The sequence below is a fragment of the Musa acuminata genome, chromosome BXJ3-7, assembly GCF_036884655.1.
Source record: "Musa acuminata AAA Group cultivar baxijiao chromosome BXJ3-7, Cavendish_Baxijiao_AAA, whole genome shotgun sequence".
Lineage (NCBI taxonomy): Eukaryota > Viridiplantae > Streptophyta > Magnoliopsida > Zingiberales > Musaceae > Musa > Musa acuminata.
In genome coordinates, this window is record NC_088355.1 from 37,285,612 (window position 1) to 37,307,788 (window position 22,177).

Below are 22,177 nucleotides of genomic sequence, written 5' to 3' on the forward strand. Positions count from 1 at the left end.
AGGTCATGTTAGCGCTTGAACCTTGATCAAAGTCTTCCAATTGTTTTTCTAAAGCCTTTGCTAATTCAAGTTCAGCCTCTGATTCATCTATCTTTCCTTCTCTACGCAACTTGAGAGCATTAAGTTTATGAGACAAGGAATCCTGTCGAATTCTGAAGTGATCACGGCCTGATTTTGGTTTCTCAGATGGGCTAGTTATGTTCTCTTGCTTTAGAGCATTACTGTCAGGAGTTAAAGCACCTCGCTTAACCACATCTGCTTGTTGACCAGCACATAGTGTTCCAATTATGATAAAAATTTAATATTTTCAATTTCATCCTATCCATTCATGACCAAAGAATCCTAGTAAATCATCCAACTTGTGGTGATCTACTTCTTGTATCATCACTCCAAAATCGACCATCATAGTTATATGTAACAAAGCTCTAGATAGGAGACCTATAGAAATCATTCTAAATATCAAGGAGGAAAAGAAGAAGTCAATAGAAAGTGATGCTTGATATTGATATATATATATACATCTTTGTTTAGTGGCATCTTATTTCAAGACAGAGAAATTATGATATCTCACCAGGTGCAAAACATGTTCATACCACTTCAATCAATCAGCTTCACTTGCAATAATATACTTATTTCGCTCCATTTAACCAAGGAGCAGAACATAACATTCAACCATATCACCCACTATAAATAAGGACTTCGAAAACCAAAATATATATAAATAAAGAAATCATTTACCAAAAGATATACAAAAAAAGTCAAAATAAGAATAATGTGGTTCGATGCTTCCTTTTTATATTCACAAAGGAAAAATTAAGTTATTATCGTATGAGATTAATTACAAAATCTTTGTTTTCACTCAAGCACAAATTCTTTTATATACCAACAATATAGACTCTAAAAAATTTATATATTTTCTCTCACCAATCCTAGAGAGTGACATTTCATATCAATCAGATATTAGTATGACTCAACTGAGTTTCAATCGGATGTTAGTACGATTCAATTGGAGTTTAAGTGAAACTCAAATTCGATCTTGATCCAACTAAACCAGGATCAAGCTAGAGTTCGAAACCAAGGATCAGATTCTTACTCAAGTTTAACTCAAACCAAATTCCAATGGAAGTCCAAGTCAACTTAACTTGACTTTGACTTGAACTTCGATTCAATCTCAATCTTGATAAACTTAAATTGAGCTCAATCTCAAGCCCGAAGACCAAATGCAGCTAGCTCAACAATCCAACACCCGGATTGAGTCAATCATCCTAAGGATGTAGCCCTCCTTAATAGAATTCCTGCTGGGATTGCAAGGAGACTCGCACACCAACTGAAGCAACTTCCTTAATAGAATTCGATGCTAAAGGCATGCTGTTCACATGGCATATTACGAGTTACAAGACTTAGGTTTCGATGTATACAGTGCAACAAAATAGTATGGAGTCGAACGCACATTGCAAGTCCGTCCATCAACCAGCAGCGAGATGGCTTTCATTCTTTTTCTTCAAGGAAATGACAAACACGCTATGCTTAGTTTTCTGCTGAAGGAGGTGCCTCGAAACATTTGCTGCATATCTAGAGAACAGCTCATCGAGAATGGCGTCGCCGAATTGCTCCGAAATCAATGGTTGCACCGCTGCTCTTACGTATTTTGCCACGTTTTTGCCGCTTAGATCACTGTCGAATGCAGCAGAATCATCGTCTGAGTCGTCGAACGCGTCCCAATTAGCCTCGAAAACTTGTGCTTCTTCTACATCGAGCAGACCATCACCATGGATCACTGCCTTCACTTCTTCCATGGAAGGCGAATAACGTGGCAGATTGAAGGTTACCAGTTTGTCCTCCTCTATCATTCCCTGGATTTGATACGTAAATAACTCGATGAATCAGTTGTCACGATGTCATCAATCGATGTTACTTCTTACCTCTAACACCAAGGCATTCAGGGCCTCAGCTAAGAGTCCCCAGAGGTGTCTCATCTGTCCGTAGGTCGGGCAATTACTTTTCCTGCCTCCAAATGAAATCACCAGTCTGCCTTCGTAGCAGAGTTCTGCATACCGACACCTGAGAAATTCTGAAAGGTCTCGTCGGAATTGTTGTTGATATGCTGTCACAACCTCCGGTGGGCTTGTCTCTGTAATGTAGATGTTCTTGTTGTTGAGTGAGGCACTCCGTTCGGTGTCGAGTCCTTGAGGAACCTGACGTTTCAGGATAGCTAGAATGAGCTATCAGACAGCAGTATCGACTGCTTTGAATACTACCGTTTAAGAGGAGGTCAACCTGAGAGAGCCAGTTGAGAGATCCAGAACAGTGGAAGAAGTGGACGCTCCGACGTGGGAAAAGCCTGCCGTAGAAGGAGCCCGGCACTCCCACCACGTAGTAGGGCACCAGCAGATTCCCCTTCTCTTGCTCGACCTTCCTCTTGTACTCGCCCAGAGACCGGAAAACGTGATTGAAGTCGTTCCTCGGAAGGTCATTTAAGAAGAACTGGATCTCCGGTCCGGTGGCTCCTGACGTTCCTGCAGACTTCGTCGTAGGTCGCCGACGACGTGGAGCACCTCGGACATCACCACGAAAGTGTTGGAGCCCGAGGAGCAACCTAAGTCGGCGACCACCATCTTCGCAGGGTGTAGCGACTTGTAAACCCCTCCTATTGCATCGTCCAGCACTGGCTTCGTCAAGAGAAGTGCCTTCTCCTGTGACGCAGTCAGCAAACCATGATCGGATATGGTGAATGCTACGTAAGTATAAGCTTTTAAGTTCATGCAAACAGTTCAAGAGGAACCACCTGAAACTTAGAATTGGAGGCATAGCTGGTTTTCCCAGCCCCTCCAACCATGTGAAGGACTTCTTCCACCCTCATGCTCATGCCTTTCCTAAGAACACGATGGTGCATGGAACGCAGAGCTTTTTGCACGGCAGGACGACTATATATGGTCTACAAGAAGGCATTTAACTGGCTCATTATCCCATAATCAGAACCACAATTAGTTCTTATTACTTGTAATTTGATTATTCCTGATTCTTTTATAGGACTTTTCTGTTCATCATCTATCTCATAGTCAAAGACATATGTCACTGATGATGTGGTTGTGCAGATATTCTTCGAGGGAAATATAACCACAGCAGCATCGCCAATGTAGATAAAGAATAAAAGGACATTAGAGAGGAGGAGTACCGTGGTTAGCCCGTCTCTGAAGAGCTTGCTTGGTAGGTCAGAGGTCAGAAAGACATACCAATTTCAACCCTAGACTTTTAGATTGCTGCAGTGGAGCAACATCCTCCACCGATCGGTAGCATTATTGCACGAATACCGTGGTTAACCCGTCTCTGAAGACCTTGCTTAATAGGTCAGAATCACACACCGATTCCAACCCTGGACTTTTAAGAATGCTGCGGTGGAGCAACATCCTCCACTGATCGGTAGCATTGTTGCAACGGAGCCTACGATCAGCAAAACAAGACGTTTATGATCGTATTGTGGCGGTCAACCACCTCTTTAAGTTTGCTTTCGAGACGTTTATGATCCATAGCCAGCCAGCCTTGTCAGTGACTCGCTAAAATTCAATCCAGGCTCCGCTGTCGTGTCGTCAGCACAGGTTACAGGAAACCCTAATGGGATGCAAGTCGAAGATGAGCGGACTTGTGCACTTTTTGGTGTTCATCGTGTACTACAGCTAGCAACAAGACAGTAGATGTACATTTCAGTGATCCGGGTCCTTCCGTGACGGTAGCACCTCCCAGCTTAAAGCTTAGATCATATTTGTATATCATTTAATGCGATCATATACACAATAGGATATAACAAACTAAATTGTGATAGAAAAGAAAGAGATAAACATGTGTTTCTTAATAACTGAAATATCAGTACCCAATGAACTGTTAAAGATAGTCACACGATTTGATTTTATTTTCATAAAATAATAATGCAGTCTATCTCACGAAGAATATTATGGATTTACATAAGCTCAATTATAACGTCTATTGGAAAGAGTTGAACACATGCTGATAAAAAGTAATTGAGTCACAACTGTTGCTCCCATGGCATTGCAGATTCACCAAGCAGCAGCAGCAGCAGCATCGCCGTCAGCCTCCTCCTCCTCCTCCTCCTTCTTCTTCTTCTTCTTCTTCTTCTTCAAGGAAATGACAAATTGGTAGTGCTTGCTTTTCTGTTGAAGGAGATGCCTGGAGATATTGGCTGCATATATAGAGAATAACTCATCCAGTATGGCATCCCCGAAATGCTCTGCAATCAAGGGTTGAAACGCTGCTCTCATATATCCTACGACGTTCTTTCCGCTTACTATACTGTCGAATGCAGCGGAATCATCATCCGAGTCATCAAACGGGTCCCAATTAACCTCAAAGATCTGTGCTTGTTCTAACTCAAACAGGTCTTCCCTATGGATCACTGCCTTTACTTCTTCCATGGAAGGTGCATAATACGGCAAATTGAAGGTCACCAGTTTGTCCTCCTCTATGATTCCCTGGACAATAATGTCGCCAAACCATCAAGAGGGCATGAAAGGTTAAAGTGCATTCCCTCCAATTTATTTCTTTGGGCTTGTGTTTGCTCACCATTTATTTCTTTACACTTAAACTATGTTCTCTTTCTTGTTTCTGCTGGAGCATGACATGGCCATGCTTTGACCATATCGATCTAAGTTCACTAAATTTTTATGAGCAACAAAGGGCGCAATGCTGTTTATTTTCCTCTTTCTTCCCCGTTCTACTACTACTTGTGATGATGTAAATATTTGATTCTCCGCCTCCCTCACATCCTATCATCTCTAATTAACAGGTAATATTGGAGGATGATAGATTTAAACTGTTAAGATTAATTTAAATAGTTAGAATTAGATAAAATAAATGAAAAAAATTATATATATATATATATATATATATTGAACTTGTATTTTATCTTTTAATTAATATAAATATGTGCTCTTGGGTCAATCCAAAGTACTGCATATTGAAATTACTCATAGTTCCTTCTATTATTCTTTTTCCTTTCTTATTGAAGTCCTATAGAAAAATCAATAGAAGTACATCGATTAAAAAAGAAGGAAAAGCTAGTAGATCCAGAAAAAAAAAAAAAAAAAAGATGACAAGCATTGGAGTAAGTGTTCCTAATCAACTTCTCTCTATATTCAAATATGATAATTATCAATTTTGGGCTATTAAGATGAAAACATTATTTATCTCATAAGGATCGGTGGAATTTGGAATTGGGCTATTATAGCCCTCTACATGCAGTAATAAATAATAGATAATTTCCTATTTCCCTTAATCATGATGGCATCAATCATTAGAAGCCTAAAAAATATTAAAAAGTATATTTCGAGGCACGGACAAGGTAAAAATTTTAAAACTTTAATTTCTTTGACATGAATTTGAAACTCTTACGATGAAATATCTTCTATTGTAAATCAAATGAGATATTATGGTAAAAATCTAAAAGATCAAATTGTAGTAAAAAAAGTTGAAGCTTATCTCCAAAATTTGATATGATTTCTACTGGTATAGAAGAAGATAAAGATGAAAGTACATTATCTATTGATGAATTAATGGGCTTTCCTTTAATTCATGAACAAAATATGAATAGAACTTTAGATGAAACTTTAGAACATTCTCTTCAAATAAAGATAGATCAGAAGAATGATTAAAAGAAAAATTCAAAAGTCACATCTCAAGGGAGAGATCAAAATAGCAGAGGTCATGATCAATTAAAAGAGGGTCAGAGGAACTTGAACGAAGGTAACAAAGAAACCCATAGATGTTTTTGTTGTAAAAAAATTAGACATATTGAAAAAATTATTGGTACAAAAATAAAAATTTAAATGTTCCTCTCTACTCTTAATGTAAAAATATGGTCATCTTGAAAAAGATTGTTAGAACAAAAAATAAATAAATTATTATAAAAAAATAATGATAAAAAAAGAGATTAAGAAAATATTTTCTTTATAACATCTTACGAAAAATATTCTAGATTTGTTTGGTTTTTGGATGATGGATGCAGTAATCATATGATAGGGGACAAAAGTTTGTTTTAAAGATTTGATGATTCAATTAAATCTATAGTGCAGATGAGAAATGACAGTAAGGTTCAAGTGGAAGGAAAAGGAGCAATTATTGTAAACACCAAATTTGATAAAAAAATTATTAATGATGTAATGTTTATTCTTGGTTTAAAACAAAATCTCATTAGTATAGGGCAACTAGAATATTATGTTTTTTTTATGATGAAAAATACTTAATTTATGATAAAAAAAATTAAAAATTTGATAGCAACTATGAGGATGATAAAAGATAAATTTAGTGTTTCCATTATTATTTTTGGATTTTTCCTTACATACTGATGAATCGACATTTTGACAACTATGATCATCTGAATTTTTGCGGGTTTATATGAACTATCTCATATGACAAATCTTGTATGATTCAAACTGATAAGAAGATAGTTAGAACTAGACTAAAGTTGATAAAAGTTTTAATGAGAGCGATGATGAGTCACAATTCAAGAAGCAAAAAGTTTCAAATTCTGTGTTATTTACCATTGGTAAACCTATTACAAAGACTATAAAAAAGGAATGCACTAGCAGTGATGAAGATGATGATAAGAGCTTTAAAGAAAGTTTTTGCTAATGAACAATTAAAAGGACAATAAGCTAAAAAGTTTCAAACATCAAAAGACAATAGTGATTCTAACGAGCTGAAAGTAAAGATGAATAATCATTAAAGACTTTAAAGAATGTTAAAGATGCAAAAATAATGGATGCAATACTGAAGATCAGTTTGCCAATATCTTTACAAAAGCTTTAGTGAAAGATAAATTTTATTACGAAGACAGCTTCAAGTTTCATCTATTTAAATTAAGGGGGTGTATTAATATTAATTCAAATAGTTAGAATTAGATAAAATAAAAGATAAAAATTTAGATTTAAATAAATAGATTAGGTTGAAAAGATTTATTGAGATATGATAGATTTTTTTTATTATACTAAAAAACTTGTACTATATCTTTTAATCAATATAAATAGATGTTCTTAGATCAATCCAAAATACTACATATTAAAAATACTTCTAGTTTCTTATACTATTCTTTTCTTTCTAAAGTTTTGTAAAAAAGTCAACATAAACATCTCTCCTGAAATGAAACCCTTTTATTTTCCTTTTTGTGTTTTACCATATTCAACTTTGCTGTAAGATAAAGAAGAGTAGACCATGCAATAAACATGAATCTAGGAAGGATACTAACAACTACGTGAAGAAGAAGAAAAGAAGAGAAAGGTACCTGTGACACCAAAGCACTCAGGGCTTCGGCTAACAGGCCGAAAAGGTATCCCATGTCTCCCCAGGGTGGATAACTCCGTTTCCTTCCTACAAATGACAATACCATTCTTCCTCCGTAGCTTAGTTCTGCATGACGGCACCGAAGGAACTCTGACAAGTCTCTTTGGCGTTGGTCTTGATATGCTTTCACAACTTCCAGTGGGCTTGTCTCTGCAACATAGATGTTCTTATTGTTGAGTAGAACTCCCTGTTCACCTTCAGGAACCTGATATTTTCAGAATTAAAAGTAAGTTTGCCTTAGCAAACAAAAAGTAACATATGTTTTGTGTGAAGTTTCAAGCAGTCTTCCTTTTCGTTATGAGGTTAACCATGCTGATGAACTGACTGAGCATTTCAGAGAATTTGTTTAGTTATCGGTAGTTAATTAACCGTAGCAATCATAGCCGCTTTAAGAATGTAAAGAATGAAAATAAGCAAAAAAAAAAGTTGAATTCAGATAATAATAGTGTAGCAATTGTCATTATTAAGAGGAAGGCAACCTGAGAGAGCCAGTTGAGACAGCTGGAAGCGTTGAAGAAGTGGACACTTTGACTAGGGAAAAGCCTGCCGTAGAAGGAGCCTGGAACTCCCACGACGTAGTATGGCACCAGCAGATTCCCCTTCTCCTCCTCGACCTTCCTCTTGTAATCTCCCAGAGACCGGAAGACGTGATTGAAGTCATTCCCCGGGAGGTCATTCAAGAAGAACAGGATCTCCGGCATCTCCTGGCGTCCCAGGCTCCGCCGTAGCTTGCCAATCACGTCGAGCACCTCGGAGACCACCTCCAAAGTGGTAGAGCCCGAGGAACAACCTAAGTCGACCACCGCCATCCTCTCGGGGAGCAGCGACGTGTAAACCCTTCCTATTGCCTCCTCCAGTATTGGCTTCGCCATGTGAAGTACCTTCTCCTGGGACGCAGTTGGCAAACCAGTGATCAGATATGCTGAGGCCAACGCAAGTGTAAATTGTTTAAGTTCATGCAAACAGTTGAGGTGTTCAACACTACCGGAAACTTTGAATTGGAGGCGTAGCTGGTATCCCCAGCTCCTCCGACCATGTGAAGGATTCCTTCTATCCTCTTGCCCATCTCTCTCTCTCTCTCTCTCTCTCTCTCTCTCTCTCTCTCTCTCTCTTTGAAAACCAAGTTCCGAGCACCATGATTATAAATAGCCTATAAGAAGGACCGGACCACTGTGGTTGTGCAGAAACTGTAACTTGCTTCGGAGAATACATAGACAGCAAAAACACCATTTTCTGTGACAGTATTAACAAAGTCAAAGGAGATGGAAAATAGTAAATGAATGAACGAATGTACCACCAAGAAGGTTGTTTGTATGTCACTGTCCGCACTAAGTTAAAGGAGACGGTGGCATGGCTGGACGATAGTAAATGAATGCATGGAGGTACCACCAAGACAGCTTCAGAGAAACACATCATCTCCTCGTGTTTCAGCGTGCTCTGCTTCGTCGTTATCGGTCTTCGTTGGCATCTTAATAGCTAGGAAAGAAACGGGAACACGCTCTCATCACTCCTTCGTTCCCCTTTAATTTGATCTGTGATGGAAGGGACAGATTGTCCTTCTGAAAGTGTCGCCGGGATGTAGAATAAACTTTAAGCAAAAAGAAAACGATAGTTTTAATAATAAAAAAATATATCAAAAAATTAACGTAATATTATGGTTCGATAACTCTATTAATGCAAGAAATTATTTTCTCTTGATTTAACCCAAACTTAAGTCTAAAATCACTTAACACACTCTCTCACCTAAATCCATTAAACATTTTTGTCAATCCTCTAGATAGAACTAACAATGATTTAACATCTTATCCGAATAGGATTTATATCTAACACGTGGATTAACTTGAGGTTTAGAGAAGCAGTAAATCAATTTTGCCCTCTATGTCTGGATTTAGATTCTTAATTCTCCACATCATGACACTAATCCTTTAAGCTTTAGTGCAATAGTTAAATTGCTCTTCAATTATTGCCTTTCATATTCGGACATGTCTGCACCACAAACAACCGACGCCCACAAAGCCTTCAATGCGAGGAGGAAATTGGATGGTAGGTGGATCTCACTGTCAGGGTTGTTCATCCCAGTTCACTTTTATCAATAGAAAGGTATCCATATTTGGATGTACTTTCTATGACCATGTTCTGGGTTTTTTGTTCTTTCCCGTATGAGTCTTTTTAACATAAGTCTTTGTCAATGCATGATCATGTGGGAGCACTAACATTGCTAGTCATCCGTGCTATGTTTTTATTTTTCTGGTGCTAAATCCTTGTTTCTTTTTCCAGAATTTATATTGACAAGGCTGCATCTACAAGATGCATGCAGAAATATTGGGGAGTTTCTCTCCAGTCCTCTACTGGTACAGAATTCGCTCTACACAGATGGAATTCTTTTATGTTTTTGAAGTTACTCCAATTTTGTGTACACTTGGTATCATTCTCTATTGGACATCAAATGTCCCTGTATCCATGAAGATGAACTCGTGAGGATGCCTCTCTCTTCCAAAAGCTTGTCATCTGGCAGGCACATATCTTAGTCTACTTGAATGCAATCAAGTGGATGTCTCTCTCTCTTCTTCTAAGTAATTGTGGTGCTTGGAATGCTAAGTTTTGAGCCCCCGGACTCTGTATATAGTCTACAAGATGGTGGTTTACTGCCCAAGGAGGACAGCGCTCTTTGGTGTTCGACGAAATGTCTAGTGCTTGTGCTTCTTCTACATCGAACAGACCATCACCATGGATGACTGCCTTCACTTCTTCCATGGAAGGCGCATAACGTGGCAGATTGAAGGTTACCAGTTTGTCCTCCTCTATCATTCCCTGGATTTGATACGTAAATAACTCGATGAATCAGTTGTCACGATGTCATCAATCGATGTTACTTCTTACCTCTAACACCAAAGCATTCAGGGCCTCAGCTAAGAGTCCCCAGAGGTGTCTCATCTGTCCGTAGGTCGGGCAATTACTTTTCCTGCCTCCAAATGAAATCACCAGTCTGCCTTCGTAGCAGAGTTCTGCATGCCGACACCTGAGAAATTCTGAAAGGTCTCTTAGGAATTGCTGTTGATATGCTTTCACAACCTCCGGTGGGCTTGTCTCTGTAATGTAGATGTTCTTGTTGTTGAGTGAGGCACCCCGTTCGGTGTCGAGTCCTTGAGGAACCTGACGTTTCAGGATAGCTAGAATAAGCTATCAGACAGCAGTATCGACTGCTTCGTACACTACCGTTTAAGAGGAGGTCAACCTGAGAGAGCCAGTTGAGAGATCCAGAACAATGAAAGAAGTGGACGCTCCGACGTGGGAAAAGCCTGCCGTAGAAGGAGCCCGGCACTCCCACCACGTATAGGGCACCAGCAGATTCCCCTTCTCTTGCTCGACCTTCCTCTTGTACTCGCCCAGAGACCGGAAAACGTGATTGAAGTCGTTCCTCGGAAGGTCATTTAAGAAGAACTGGATCTCAAAGTTAGATGGTAAGACTAAATAATGTATTTTTCTTGGCTACTTACATGATCAGTTTGGTTACAAGCTTTAAGATCCAGAAAAGCAAAAGGTATATAGAAGTAGAGATTTAGTCTTCTTAGAGAATCAAACCTTTGAGGATTTGAAGAAGAAGGCACCAGCCAAGACTTCTGCAGAAGAATTAGCATATTGTGACCCAGTTACACCTCACCCAGTTACACCTCCAGTATATCTGGGTGATGGGGAGATGTGTAGAAAGATGGTATAGAGCCTGATGTTGATCTATAGGCTATAGGACATGTTAAGCAAGAAGAAGTTGGAGAGCAACTTCCTACATAGCCTCAATTGAGAAGATCCTCTAGACAACATCAACCTTTAAGAAGATACTATACAAAGGAGTATGTGATGTTTACTAATGCAGGTGAACCAGAGAGTTACTAAGAAATAGTTGAAAGTGAGTAGAAAAAGTAGTTAGTTGCTATGCAGAAAGAGATGGATGCTCTTCAGAAGAACCATACATATGATTTGGTGCAACTACCAAATGGAGAAGGCCTTGAAGAACAAGTAGGTTTTCAGGTTAAAGACTTAAGAATATTGTTCTCAACTAATGTACAAAGCTAGATTGATTGTGAAAGGCCTTGGTCAAAAGAAAGGTATTGACTTTGAAGAGATTTTTTCTCCTGTTGTTAAAATATCTTCTATTCGTGTTGCTCTTGGTATTGCTGCTAGCCAGGACTTGGAGGTTGAGTAGTTAGATGTGAAGATAGTTTTCTTTCATGGTGATTTGGAGGAGGAAATTTATATGAAGCAACCAAAAGGTTTCAAAGTCAAAGGTAAAGAGAACTTTATCTGCAAGTTGAGGAAGAGCTTGTATGAAGTAAGTTTCAAGACAATAGTATAGAAAGTTTGATTTATTTATGACAGAAAATAGATACAAAAGAATAGCTTCATATCATTATGTGTACATCAAATGATTTGGTAAGAATTTTATTATTTTCTTACTTTATGTTGATGACATGCTTATTCTTAGGAAAAATATATTTACAATTGATAGATTGAAGAATAAACTAAGTGAGTCTTTTGCAATGAAGGACATGGGGCCAGCAAAGCAAATACTAGGTATGCAGACTTTTCGTAATAGGAAAAATAAAAAAAATTGGTTATCACAAAAGAAATACATCGAGAAGGTATTGGAGAGATACAAAACTAGTTGTTTCTCCTCTTGCAGGTCACTTCAAATTGTGTTCAGAACAGAGTCCGTCAAGTGATGAGGAGAAGGAGAAAATAAAAAAAGTTCCTTATGCTTCAACAGTTAGAAGTTTAATGTATGTAATGGTATGTACGAGGTCGGACATCGCATATACAGTGGGTGTTACTAGCAGATTTCTTGCAAATCCAAACAAAGAGCACTAGACAAGTAGATTTTTAGATACCTCAGAGGGAGCTCTAAGGTTTATTTAAGCTTTAGAGGTGGATCACCTGTGTTGACAGGTTACACAGATGCAAATATGATATGAGATATTGATACAAGAAAGTCCACTTCATGTTATGTACTTACTTTTGCAGGGGGGCGGTGTCATTACAATCCAAGTTGCAAAGGTGTATTGCTCTCTCTACCACAGAAGTAGAATATATTGCTGCTATAGAGATATGTAAAGAAATATTATGGATGAAAGAATTCTTACAAGAATTTGGGCTGAAACAGGAAAACTATGCGGTGCATTATGATAGCTAGAGTGTCATCCATTTGTGTAAGAACATAACTTTTCATTCTAAGTCGAAGCATATAGATGTCAGATCTATAGTAGTGTTATCGATCATCAAGTAGTGTTATCATCTCATGTTAGATCAGATCTATAGTAGATTCTTGCTGTGATTACTTAAGGAGAATTTAGATATTGTGCACAATGACGTGATCATTTATCATAGTTATTCTCTTGTGATTATTACTAGGGTTTTGGGTAAGAGATTGAGATTTGTATATTCATTATTCTTATACTGGATTATCTCTAGTTTATCTCGTGGTTCTTACCCTTCACTTGTGATTATGTAAATATTTGATTCTCCACCTCCCTCACATCCTATCATCTGTAATTAATTGGAGGATGATGGATTTAAACTGTTAAGATTAATTTAAATAGTTAGAATTAGATAAAATAAAAGAAAAAATAGATTTAAATATATAGATTATGATAAAAATATTTATTGAGGTATGATAGATTTTTTATTATTATTTTAAAAAATTTATATTATATCTTTTAGTCAATAAAAATATGTGCTCTTGGATCAATCCAAAATATCATAGATTGAAATTACTTATAGTTCCTTCTACTATTCTTTTTCCTTTCTTCCTGAAGTTCTATAGGAAAGTCAACAATATGATATCATAGCCTGATTCAAAGAATATCAATAGAAATACATCGATTAAAAATGAAGAGAAAGCTAGTATATGCAAAAAAAAAAAAAAGATGACAGGAGTAGGTGCTCCTAATCAACTTCTCTCTATCTTCAAATATGATAATTATCAATTTTAGGTTGTTAAAATGAAAACTTTATTTATCTCATAAGGATTATGAAATTTGGAAGAATATGATTTTGTTTATGATCTACAAGATTCTAATATTATTAAAAATCAAAAATATCATATGAATGAGAATACATAGAAAGATGCAAAAGCCCTCTACATGCTATAATAAATAATAGATAATTCCCTATTTTCTTGAATTATGATGATATCAACATCATTAGAAGCCTGAAAAATATTAAAAAGTGTATTTGGAGGCACAAACAAGGTAAAAATTTTAAAGCTTCAAATTCTTTGACGTAAATTCAAAACTCTTATGATGAAAGATTCTAAATCTATTGCTAATTATTCTAAAACATATCTAAATCAAATGAGATATTATGGTGAAAATCTAAAAGATCAATATGTAGTAGAAAAGGTTATATGAAGTTTATCTCCAAAATTTAATATGATTTCTACTGATATAGAAGAAGATAAGGATAAAAGTACATTATCTATTGATGAATTAGTGGGCTCTCTTTTAATTTATGAACAAAAAGTGAATAGATCTTCAGATGAAACTTTAGAACATGCTCTTGAAATGAAGATAGATTAGAAGAACGATAAAAAAAAATTTAAAAGTCATATCTCAAGGGAGAGATCATAATAGCTGAGGTCATGATCAATTAAATGAGGGTAAGAGGAACTCAAACACAGGTAACAAAGAAACTCATTGATGTTTTTGTTGTAAAAAAATTGGACATACTAAAAAAAATTATTGGTACAAAAATAAAAATTCAAATGTTCCTCTCTACTCTTACTATAAAAATATGGCTATCTTGAAAAAGATTATTGGAATAAAAATCAAACAAATTATCATGTGAAAAATAATTATGAAAAAAGAGATTAAGAAAATATTTTCTTTATAACATCTTAGAATATTCTAGATCAGTTTAGTTTTTGGATAATAAAGAATATTCTAGGTCTGTTTGGTTTTTGGATAGTGGATACAGTAATCATATGACATGAGACATTTCAAAGATTTGATAAAATCTTCATAAAATCTTTAATAAAAGATAATTTTATCAATATCTTCCGAAAATATTTAATAAAAGATAAATTTTATTCTGAAGCCAACTTCAAGTTACAACTATTTGAATTAAGGGGGTGTGTAAAGATTAATTTAAATAGTTAGAATTAGATAAAATAAAAAATAAAAATTTAGATTTAAATAAATTAATTAGGATGAAAAGATTTATTGAGATATGATAGATTTTTATTATTATTTTAAAAAACTTATACTATATATTTTAATCAATATAATTAGGTACTTTACGATCAATCCAAAATACGATTAAAAGTACTTCTAGCTTCTTATACTATTTTCTTTCTTTCTAATTTTTTTGTAAAAAGGCCAACATAAACAGCTCTCCTGAAATGAAACCATTTGGTTTGATCTTTTTAATTCTTTTATTTTCTTTTTTGTGTTTTACCATATTCAACTTTGCGGTAAGATAAAGAAGAGCAGACCATGCAATAAACATGAATATAGGAAGGATATTAACAACTACGTGAAGAAGAAGAAGAAAAGAAGATAAAGGTACCTGTGACACCAAAGCACTCAGGGCTTCGGCTAACAGGCCGTAAAAGTATCCCACATCTCCCGAGGGTGGATAACTCCCTTTCCTTCCTAGAAATGACAATACCATTCTTGCTCCGTAGCTTAGTTCTGCATGACGGCACCTAAGGAACCCTGACAAGTCTCTTTGGTGTTGGTCTTGATATGCTTTAACAACTTCCAGTGGGCTTGTCTCTGAAACATAGATGTTCTTATTGTTGAGTGGAACTCCCTGTTCACCTTCAGGAACCTGATATTTTCAGAATTAAAAGTAAGTTTGCCTTAGCAAACAAAAGTAACATAGGTTTTGTGTGATGTTTCAAGCAATCTTCCTTTTCTTTATGAGGTTAACCATGCTGATGAAGTGAGTGAGCATTTCAGAGAATTTGTTTAGTTATTGGTAGTTAATTAACCGTCCCAATCATAGCCGCTTTAAGAAAGTAAATAATGAAAAAAAACAAAGAAAACAAGTAGAATTCAGATAATAATAGTGTAGCAATTGTCATTTATTAAGAGGAAGGCAACCTGAGAGAGCCAGTTGAGACAACAGGAAGCGTTGAAGAAGTGGACACTTTGACAAGGGAAAAGCCTGCCGTAGAAGGAGCCTGGAACTCCCACGACGTAGTATGGCACCAGCAGCTTCCCCTTCTCCTCCTCGACCTTCCTCTTGTAATCTCCCAGAGACCGGAAGACGTGATTGAAGTCATTCCCCGGGAGGTCATTCAAGAAGAACAGGATCTCCGGCATCTCCTGGCGTCCCAGGCTCCGCCGTAGCTTGCCAATCACGTCGAGCACCTCGGAGACCACCTCCAAAGTGTTAGGGCCCGAGGAACAACCTAAGTCGACCACCGCCATCCTCTCGGGGAGCAGCGACATGTAAACCCCTCCGATTGCCTCCTCCAGTATTGGCTTCGCCATGTGAAGTACCTTCTCCTGGGACGCAGTTAGCAAACCAGTGAAAAGATATGCTGACGCCTACGCAAGTGTAAGTTGTTTAAGTTCATGCAAACAGTTGGGGTGTTCAACACTACCTGAAACTTAGAATTGGAGGCGTAGCTGGTTTCCCCAGCTCCTCCGACCATGTGAAGGATTCCTTCTATCCTCTTGCCCATCTCTCTCTCTCTCTCTCTCTCTCTCTCTCTCTTTTTGAAAACCAAGTTCCGAGCACCATGATTATAAATAGCCTATAAGGACCACTGTGGTTGTGCAGAAGCTGTAACATGCTTCGGAGAATACATAGAAAGCAATAACACCATTTTCTCTGACAACATTAACAAAGTCAAAGGAGATGGAAAATAGTAAATGAATGAACGAAGGTACCACCAAGATGGTTGTTTGTATGTCACTGTCCGTACTAGGTTAAAGGAGATGGTGGCATGGTTGGACGATAGTAAATGAATGCATGGAGGTACCACCAAGACAGCTTCAGAGAAACACATCATCTCCTCTTGTTTCAGCTGTGCTCCTGCTTCGTCGTTATCAGTCTTCGTTGGCATCTTAATAGCTAGGAAAGAAACAGGAACACGCTCTCATCACTCCTTCGATCCCCTTTAATTTGATCTGTGATGGAAGGGACAGATTGTCCTTCTGAAAGTGTCGCCGGGATGTAGAATAAACTTTAAGCAAAAAGAAAATGATAATTTTAATAATTAAAAAAAATATATAAAAAAATTAACGTAACATTATGGTTCGATAACTCTATTAATGCAAGAAATTATTTTCTCTTGATTTAACCCAAACTTAAGTCTAAAATCACTTAGCACACTCTCTCACCTAAATCCATTAAACATTTTTGTCAACCCTCTAGATTTATTAGTGAAAAACCCTTATAAGCATCGTCTCTCTTTCTTACATCAAAATCTTGAGATTAAATATGTATATATTTATAGGAATAAATTCTAATTCTCTAATGATTATTCATAGTCTCTAATTTAAATTATAATCCTCATCCATCAAAAAATTTAAATTTAATTAAAACTCATCTCAAGTAGTTAGAATTTAATTAAAACTCCTCCCAAGCAGTTAAAACCTAATTAGAACTCCTAAAATACTTTCAACCCTAATAATTCCTACCTTGGTGAGTATTTTTTCACTTTTTGCCTTATATACAAAACTAAACCATTGACTTAAAGAATTACTCACATCTATATGAATTGAATTGGTTCATGATCCAACACCAAATTCCAACAAACCTGCTAATGAATCTTATATAGCTGCATCAAGTCAATGATACTACTTGATTCCGAAAAGAGACATTCATCTCACTATCTTACCATTACTAGATTTTTTTCCCTAATAATTCTCTACATCCTAAAAATCATAAATATGATCATTTATTTATTGCAAATGAAACTTATTGTTATATGTATTTATCATCCCCTAACTTATTTTCAGCACTTTGATGTCTTTACTATTTATTTCCATATGATACAACCCTTGATGCAATCTTTCATTCAACAGGACCATGAAACCCTTAGTACACCAGTAGCTACAACAGGACCATGAAGCCGTTAATCAATTTTGCCCTCTATGTCTGGATTTAGATTCTTAGTTCTCCACATCATGACATTAATCCTTTAAGCTTTTGTGCAATAGTTAAATTGCTCTTCAATTATTGCCTTCCATATTCGGACATGTCTGCACCACAAACAACCGACGCCCACAAAGCCTTCAATGCGAGGAGGAAATTGGGTGGTAGATGGATCTCACTGTCAGGGTTGTTCATCCCAGTTCACTTTTATCAATAGAAAGGTATGCATATTTGGATGTACTTTCTATGACCATGTTCTGGGTTTTTTGTTCTTTCCTGTATGAGTGTTTTTAACTTGAGTCTTTGTCAATGCATGATCATGTGGGAGCACTAACATTGCTAGTCATCCGTGCTATGTTTTTATTTTTCTGGTGCTAAATCCTGGTTTCTTTTTCCAGAATTTATATTGACAAGGCTGCATCTACAAGATGCATGCAGAAATATTGGGGAGTTTCTCTCCAGTCCTCCACTAGTACAGAATTCGCTCTACACCGATGGAATTCTTTTATGTTTTTGAAGTTACTCCAATTTTGTGTACACTTGGTATCATTCTCTATTGGACATCAAATGTCCCTGTATCCATGAAGATGAACTCGTGAGGATGCCTCTCTCTTCCAAAAGCTTGTCATCTGGCAGGCACATATCTTAGTCTACTTGAATGCAATCAAGTCGATGTCTCTCTCTTCTTCTAAGTGCTTGTGGTGCTTGGAATGCTAAGTTTTGAGCCCCCGGACTCTGTATATAGTCTACAAGATGGTGGTTTACTGCCCAAGGAGGACAGCGCTCTTTGGTGCAACTCGCAACGACACTCAAAAGGGTGTTCGACGAAATGTCTAGTGTTCCTATTGCGACGCAAAGGACGGAGTCGAACATCAAGCAGCAGCAAAATGGCTGTCATCCTTTTTCTTCAAGAAATGGCAAATACGTTCTGCTTAGTTTTCTCTTTGAGGAGATGCCTCGAAACATTAGATGCAAATCTCGAGTTGATCTCTTTGGAATTGATCTTGATATATGCTTTTATGACACTCCGGTGGGCTTGTTTCTGCAATGTAGACCTTCTTTTTGTTGAGTGAGACTCCCTGTTCAGTGTCAAGTCCTTGAGGAACCTGACATTTTGGGATCACTAGAGCGAGAATGGATCGATGGATAGATACAATGTGATATCAGATATTAAACAAAATTTTCAATATAATATCCATCCCGAACCATAATTGATTACTCCCTCAGTTTTCACTTTCCTAGTTGTGTAATAGAAGTATAAGGGTTGATGGCTTAATAACCTTGTTAAAAAAGAAGTATACAGTGCAACATAATAGTATGGAGTCGAATGCACATTGCAAGTCCGTCCATCAACCAGCAGCGAGATGGCTTTCATTCTTTTTCTTCAAGGAAATGACAAACACGCTATGCTTAGTTTTCTGCTGAAGGAGGTGCCTCGAAACATTTGCTGCATATCTAGAGAACAGCTCATCGAGAATGGCGTCGCCGAATTGCTCCGAAATCAATGGTTGCACCGCTGCTCTTACGTATTTTGCCATGTTTTTGCCGCTTAGATCACTGTCGAATGCAGCAGAATCATCGTCTGAGTCGTCGAACGCGTCCCAATTAGCCTCGAAAACTTGTGCTTCTTCTACATCGAACAGACCATCACCATGGATGACTGCATTCACTTCTTCCATGGAAGGCGCATAACGTGGCAGATTGAAGGTTACCAGTTTGTCCTCCTCTATCATTCCCTGGATTTGATACGTAAATAACTCGATGAATCGGTTGTCACGATGTCATCAATCGATGTTACTTCTTACCTCTAACACCAAAGCATTCAGGGCCTCAGCTAAGAGTCCCCAGAGGTGTCTCATCTGTCCGTAGGTCGGGCAATTACTTTTCCTGCCTCCAAATGAAATCACCAGTCTGCCTTCGTAGCAGAGTTCTGTATGCCGACACCTGAGAAATTCTGAAAGGTCTCTTCGGAATTGCTGTTGATATGCTTTCACAACCTCCGGTGGGCTTGTCTCTGTAATGTAGATGTTCTTGTTCTTGAGTGAGGCACCCCGTTCGGTGTCGAGTCCTTGAGGAACCTGACGTTTCAGGATAGCTAGAATAAGCTATCAGACAGCAGTATCGACTGCTTCGTATAGTACCGTTTAAGAGGAGGTCAACCTGAGAGAGCCAGTTGAGAGATCCAGAACAATGGCAGAAGTGGACGCTCCGACGTGGGAAAAGCCTGCCGTAGAAGGAGCCCGGCACTCCCACCACGTAGTAGGGCACCAGCAGATTCCCCTTCTCTTGCTCGACCTTCCTCTTGTACTCGCCCAGAGACCGGAAAACGTGATTGAAGTCGTTCCTCGGAAGGTCATTTAAGAAGAACTGGATCTCCGGTGGCTCCTGACGTTCCTGCAGACTTCGTCGTAGGTCGCCGACGACGTGGAGCACCTCGGACATCACCACGAAAGTGTTGGAGCCCGAGGAGCAACCTAAGTCGGCGACCACCATCTTCGCAGGGTGTAGCGACTTGTAAACCCCTCCTATTGCATCGTCCAGCACTGGCTTCGTCAAGAGAAGTGCCTTCTCCTGTGACGCAGTCAGCAAACCATGATCGGATATGGTGAATGCTACGTAAGTATAAGCTTTTAAGTTCATGCAAACAGTTCAAGAGGAACCACCTGAAACTTAGAATTGGAGGCATAGCTGGTTTCCCCAGCCCCTCCAACCATGTGAAGGACTTCTTCCACCCTCATGCTCATGCCTTTCCTAAGAACACGATGGTGCATGGAACGCAGAGCTTTTTGCACGGCAGGACGACTATATATGGTCTACAAGAAGGTATTTAACTGGCTCATTATCCCATAATCAGAACCACAATTAGTTCTTATTACTTGTAATTTGATTATTCCTGATTCTTTTATAGGACTTTTTGTTAGAGCTAGCCCTAGAAAATTTACCAATGGTAATTTTGGTAACCCAACAAAGACAATAAAACGAAAAGATAAAAGCAACAAGAACACCAAGAACACGTAATTTACATGGTTCGGTCAATTGACCTTGACCTATATTCATGGACAAAAGAGGAGCAAATAATTACTATAAAAGAGAGACTATTACAAATGCCTTACGAAGATGTTCTTAGGCCATAAAACACTTGAAAATACTAAACAAGAAAAAACCCAAACTATAAGCCCAAACTATTTAACTGAGTGTGGACTTAAACCCAAAGCAAACACTTAGGTTTTTCTTGTGGTGCATCTGACTTCAAAGGCCAGACCCTTATTTATAGTTCCAATAAGAGATAACAAGTCTGATTTTCCCGATGTAGGACTATGGGACTAGCCAAACTAATAAATCTCCACATTGGCATGTCCCAACAAAATTTGCTCCACCTTCTTCATAAAAGCCCCAACGGACAATCACCAACAATGAACACCAACCAAGTCCAAGCACTGCTTGAACTTGTAAACCGGAAGATGCTTCGTAAGCATATCAGTTGGATTGTCCTTCGTATGAATTTTCGGAATAAGGACTTTTCCCTCAGCAATAGTATCTCATTTGCATCCAACAATTTTTTTACCAGAAGGCGGCTTCATAAGATCCCAAGTTCTATTCTGATGGAGAGATTCAATTTCTTCATTCATCGCGATCAACCACTTAGCGAAATTATCACAAGAAACTACATCTAAGTAGGAAGTAGGCTCACCAACTTCACTTGTTTCTTCTGCAACAGACAAAGCATATGCAACCAAATTTGCATATCTTTGTGGTGGTCGAATATTTCTCCGTGATCTATCCTTGGCTATGGAATATTGCTCTTCCTCTAGATCATCTTTGTCAGTAGATTCCGGACCATCTACTAGCATTCTTTGAGTAGAAAAGTTCAACTTAAAAGAATCTGAACTACCAATCTCAAGCTCTATCTGCTTCTGCGCCTATTTGTACAACTAGTAGATTCCTTCATCAAAAGTAACATCTCAAATGATTATAAATTTTGGTGATTTGGGATCAGAACACCATAATCTGTATCCTTTCACCCTAGAAGCATACCCAAGGAAAATACACTTTTTAGCTCGAGGCTCTAATTTTCCTTCATTTACATGCATGTATGCTGGACACCCAAAAATTTTTAAATCAGAGTAATCAGTAGGAGTACCTAACCAAACTTCATCCGGAGTTTTAAAGTTAAGTGCCGCAGAAGGAGCGCGGTTGACAACGTAACAGACCATATTAATCGCCTCTACCCAAAAGTCCTTTGTCAACCCTGCATTTGAGATCATACACCTTGCTCTCTCTAAGAGTGTTCTATTCATATGTTCGGCCACACCATTTTGTTGAGGCGTCATCCTAACAGTGCGATGTCGAACGATTCCTTCATTTTTGCAGAATTCATCAAAGTCACCTTCACAAAATTCCATGCCATTATCTGTTCGAAGCTTCTTAATATGTTTACTCGTTTGCTTCTAAATCAAAGCATTCCATTGTTTAAAGGTTAAAAAAATATCATTTTTATGCTTTAGAAAATAAATCCAAACTTTTCTGGAATAATCGTCAATGAAAGTCAACATATACCTGGCACCACCCTTAGACTGAACATAAGCTGGACCCCAAATGTCTGAATGAATATAGTCAAGGGTACCTTTTGTTTTGTGAACTATCGGAGAATTGAAGCTGACTCTTTTCTGCTTTCCAAAAATGCAATGTTCACAAAAATCTAGTGGCCTAGTACTCTGTCTGAAAG

General features: G+C 37.7%; 3 protein-coding genes and 1 pseudogene across 5 annotated transcripts; all 4 read right to left on the reverse strand.

Moving 5' to 3' along the window:
* Positions 1-1,251: 1,251 nt before the first annotated feature.
* Positions 1,252-2,860, reverse strand: LOC135642935 (anthranilate O-methyltransferase 3-like; annotated as a pseudogene).
* Positions 2,861-3,877: 1,017 nt separating this feature from the next.
* On the reverse strand, positions 3,878-8,492 carry LOC135643045 (anthranilate O-methyltransferase 2-like). Of its 2 annotated transcripts, none has more exons than XM_065159573.1 (4): positions 8,336-8,492; positions 7,830-8,237; positions 7,292-7,555; positions 3,878-4,130 (listed from the first exon to the last, which is right to left on the reverse strand). In XM_065159573.1, exons 1-4 carry the CDS (start codon positions 8,414-8,416, stop codon positions 4,053-4,055), a joined length of 831 nt encoding a protein of 276 aa, XP_065015645.1. In that variant the 5' UTR covers positions 8,417-8,492; the 3' UTR covers positions 3,878-4,052. The 2 variants fall into 2 exon arrangements, with proteins under 2 accessions (XP_065015645.1, XP_065015644.1); XM_065159572.1 differs by having other exon boundaries at positions 3,878-4,484; positions 8,336-8,488.
* A 1,092-nt stretch (positions 8,493-9,584) lies between these two features.
* On the reverse strand, positions 9,585-16,078 carry LOC135642729 (probable jasmonic acid carboxyl methyltransferase 2). 2 transcript variants are annotated; one of them, XR_010498048.1, is made up of 5 exons: positions 15,447-16,078; positions 14,908-15,171; positions 10,586-10,791; positions 10,231-10,503; positions 9,585-10,161 (listed from the first exon to the last, which is right to left on the reverse strand). XR_010498048.1 is itself a non-coding variant. In XM_065159118.1 (4 exons), exons 1-4 carry the CDS (start codon positions 15,837-15,839, stop codon positions 10,416-10,418), a joined length of 951 nt encoding a protein of 316 aa, XP_065015190.1. In that variant the 5' UTR covers positions 15,840-16,078; the 3' UTR covers positions 9,585-10,415. The 2 variants fall into 2 exon arrangements, 1 of the variants encoding a protein (XP_065015190.1); XM_065159118.1 differs by having other exon boundaries at positions 9,585-10,503.
* A 2,722-nt stretch (positions 16,079-18,800) lies between these two features.
* On the reverse strand, positions 18,801-20,222 carry LOC135642936 (anthranilate O-methyltransferase 3-like). Its single transcript, XM_065159417.1, has 4 exons — positions 20,115-20,222; positions 19,612-20,022; positions 19,257-19,529; positions 18,801-19,187 (listed from the first exon to the last, which is right to left on the reverse strand). Exons 1-4 carry the CDS (start codon positions 20,220-20,222, stop codon positions 18,801-18,803), a joined length of 1,179 nt encoding a protein of 392 aa, XP_065015489.1.
* Between the last annotated feature and the right edge of the window lie 1,955 nt (positions 20,223-22,177).

Excerpts from the sequence above, each read along its gene's own strand:
- LOC135643045 (XM_065159572.1), bottom strand. The coding sequence starts at position 8,416 with ATGGGCAAGAGGATAGAAGGAATCCTTCACATGGTCGGAGGAGCTGGG. Across the intron at positions 8,238-8,335 it reads CCTCCAATTCAAAGTTTCCG|GAGAAGGTACTTCACATGGC; the intron begins GTAGTGTTGAAC and ends ACTGCGTCCCAG. Across the intron at positions 7,556-7,829 it reads GTCTCAACTGGCTCTCTCAG|GTTCCTGAAGGTGAACAGGG; the intron begins GTTGCCTTCCTC and ends TGAAAATATCAG.
- LOC135642729 (XM_065159118.1), bottom strand. The coding sequence starts at position 15,839 with ATGGCGAAGCCAATACTGGAGGAGGCAATCGGAGGGGTTTACATGTCG. Across the intron at positions 10,792-14,907 it reads TGAGTGCTTTGGTGTCACAG|TTCTTCTTAAATGACCTTCC; the intron begins GTACCTTTATCT and ends TTTGAGATCCAG. Across the intron at positions 10,504-10,585 it reads CTCTCAACTGGCTCTCTCAG|GTTCCTCAAGGACTCGACAC; the intron begins GTTGACCTCCTC and ends CTGAAACGTCAG.
- LOC135642936 (XM_065159417.1), bottom strand. The coding sequence starts at position 20,222 with ATGCACCATCGTGTTCTTAGGAAAGGCATGAGCATGAGGGTGGAAGAA. Across the intron at positions 20,023-20,114 it reads CCTCCAATTCTAAGTTTCAG|GAGAAGGCACTTCTCTTGAC; the intron begins GTGGTTCCTCTT and ends ACTGCGTCACAG. Across the intron at positions 19,188-19,256 it reads TGAATGCTTTGGTGTTAGAG|GGAATGATAGAGGAGGACAA; the intron begins GTAAGAAGTAAC and ends TATCAAATCCAG.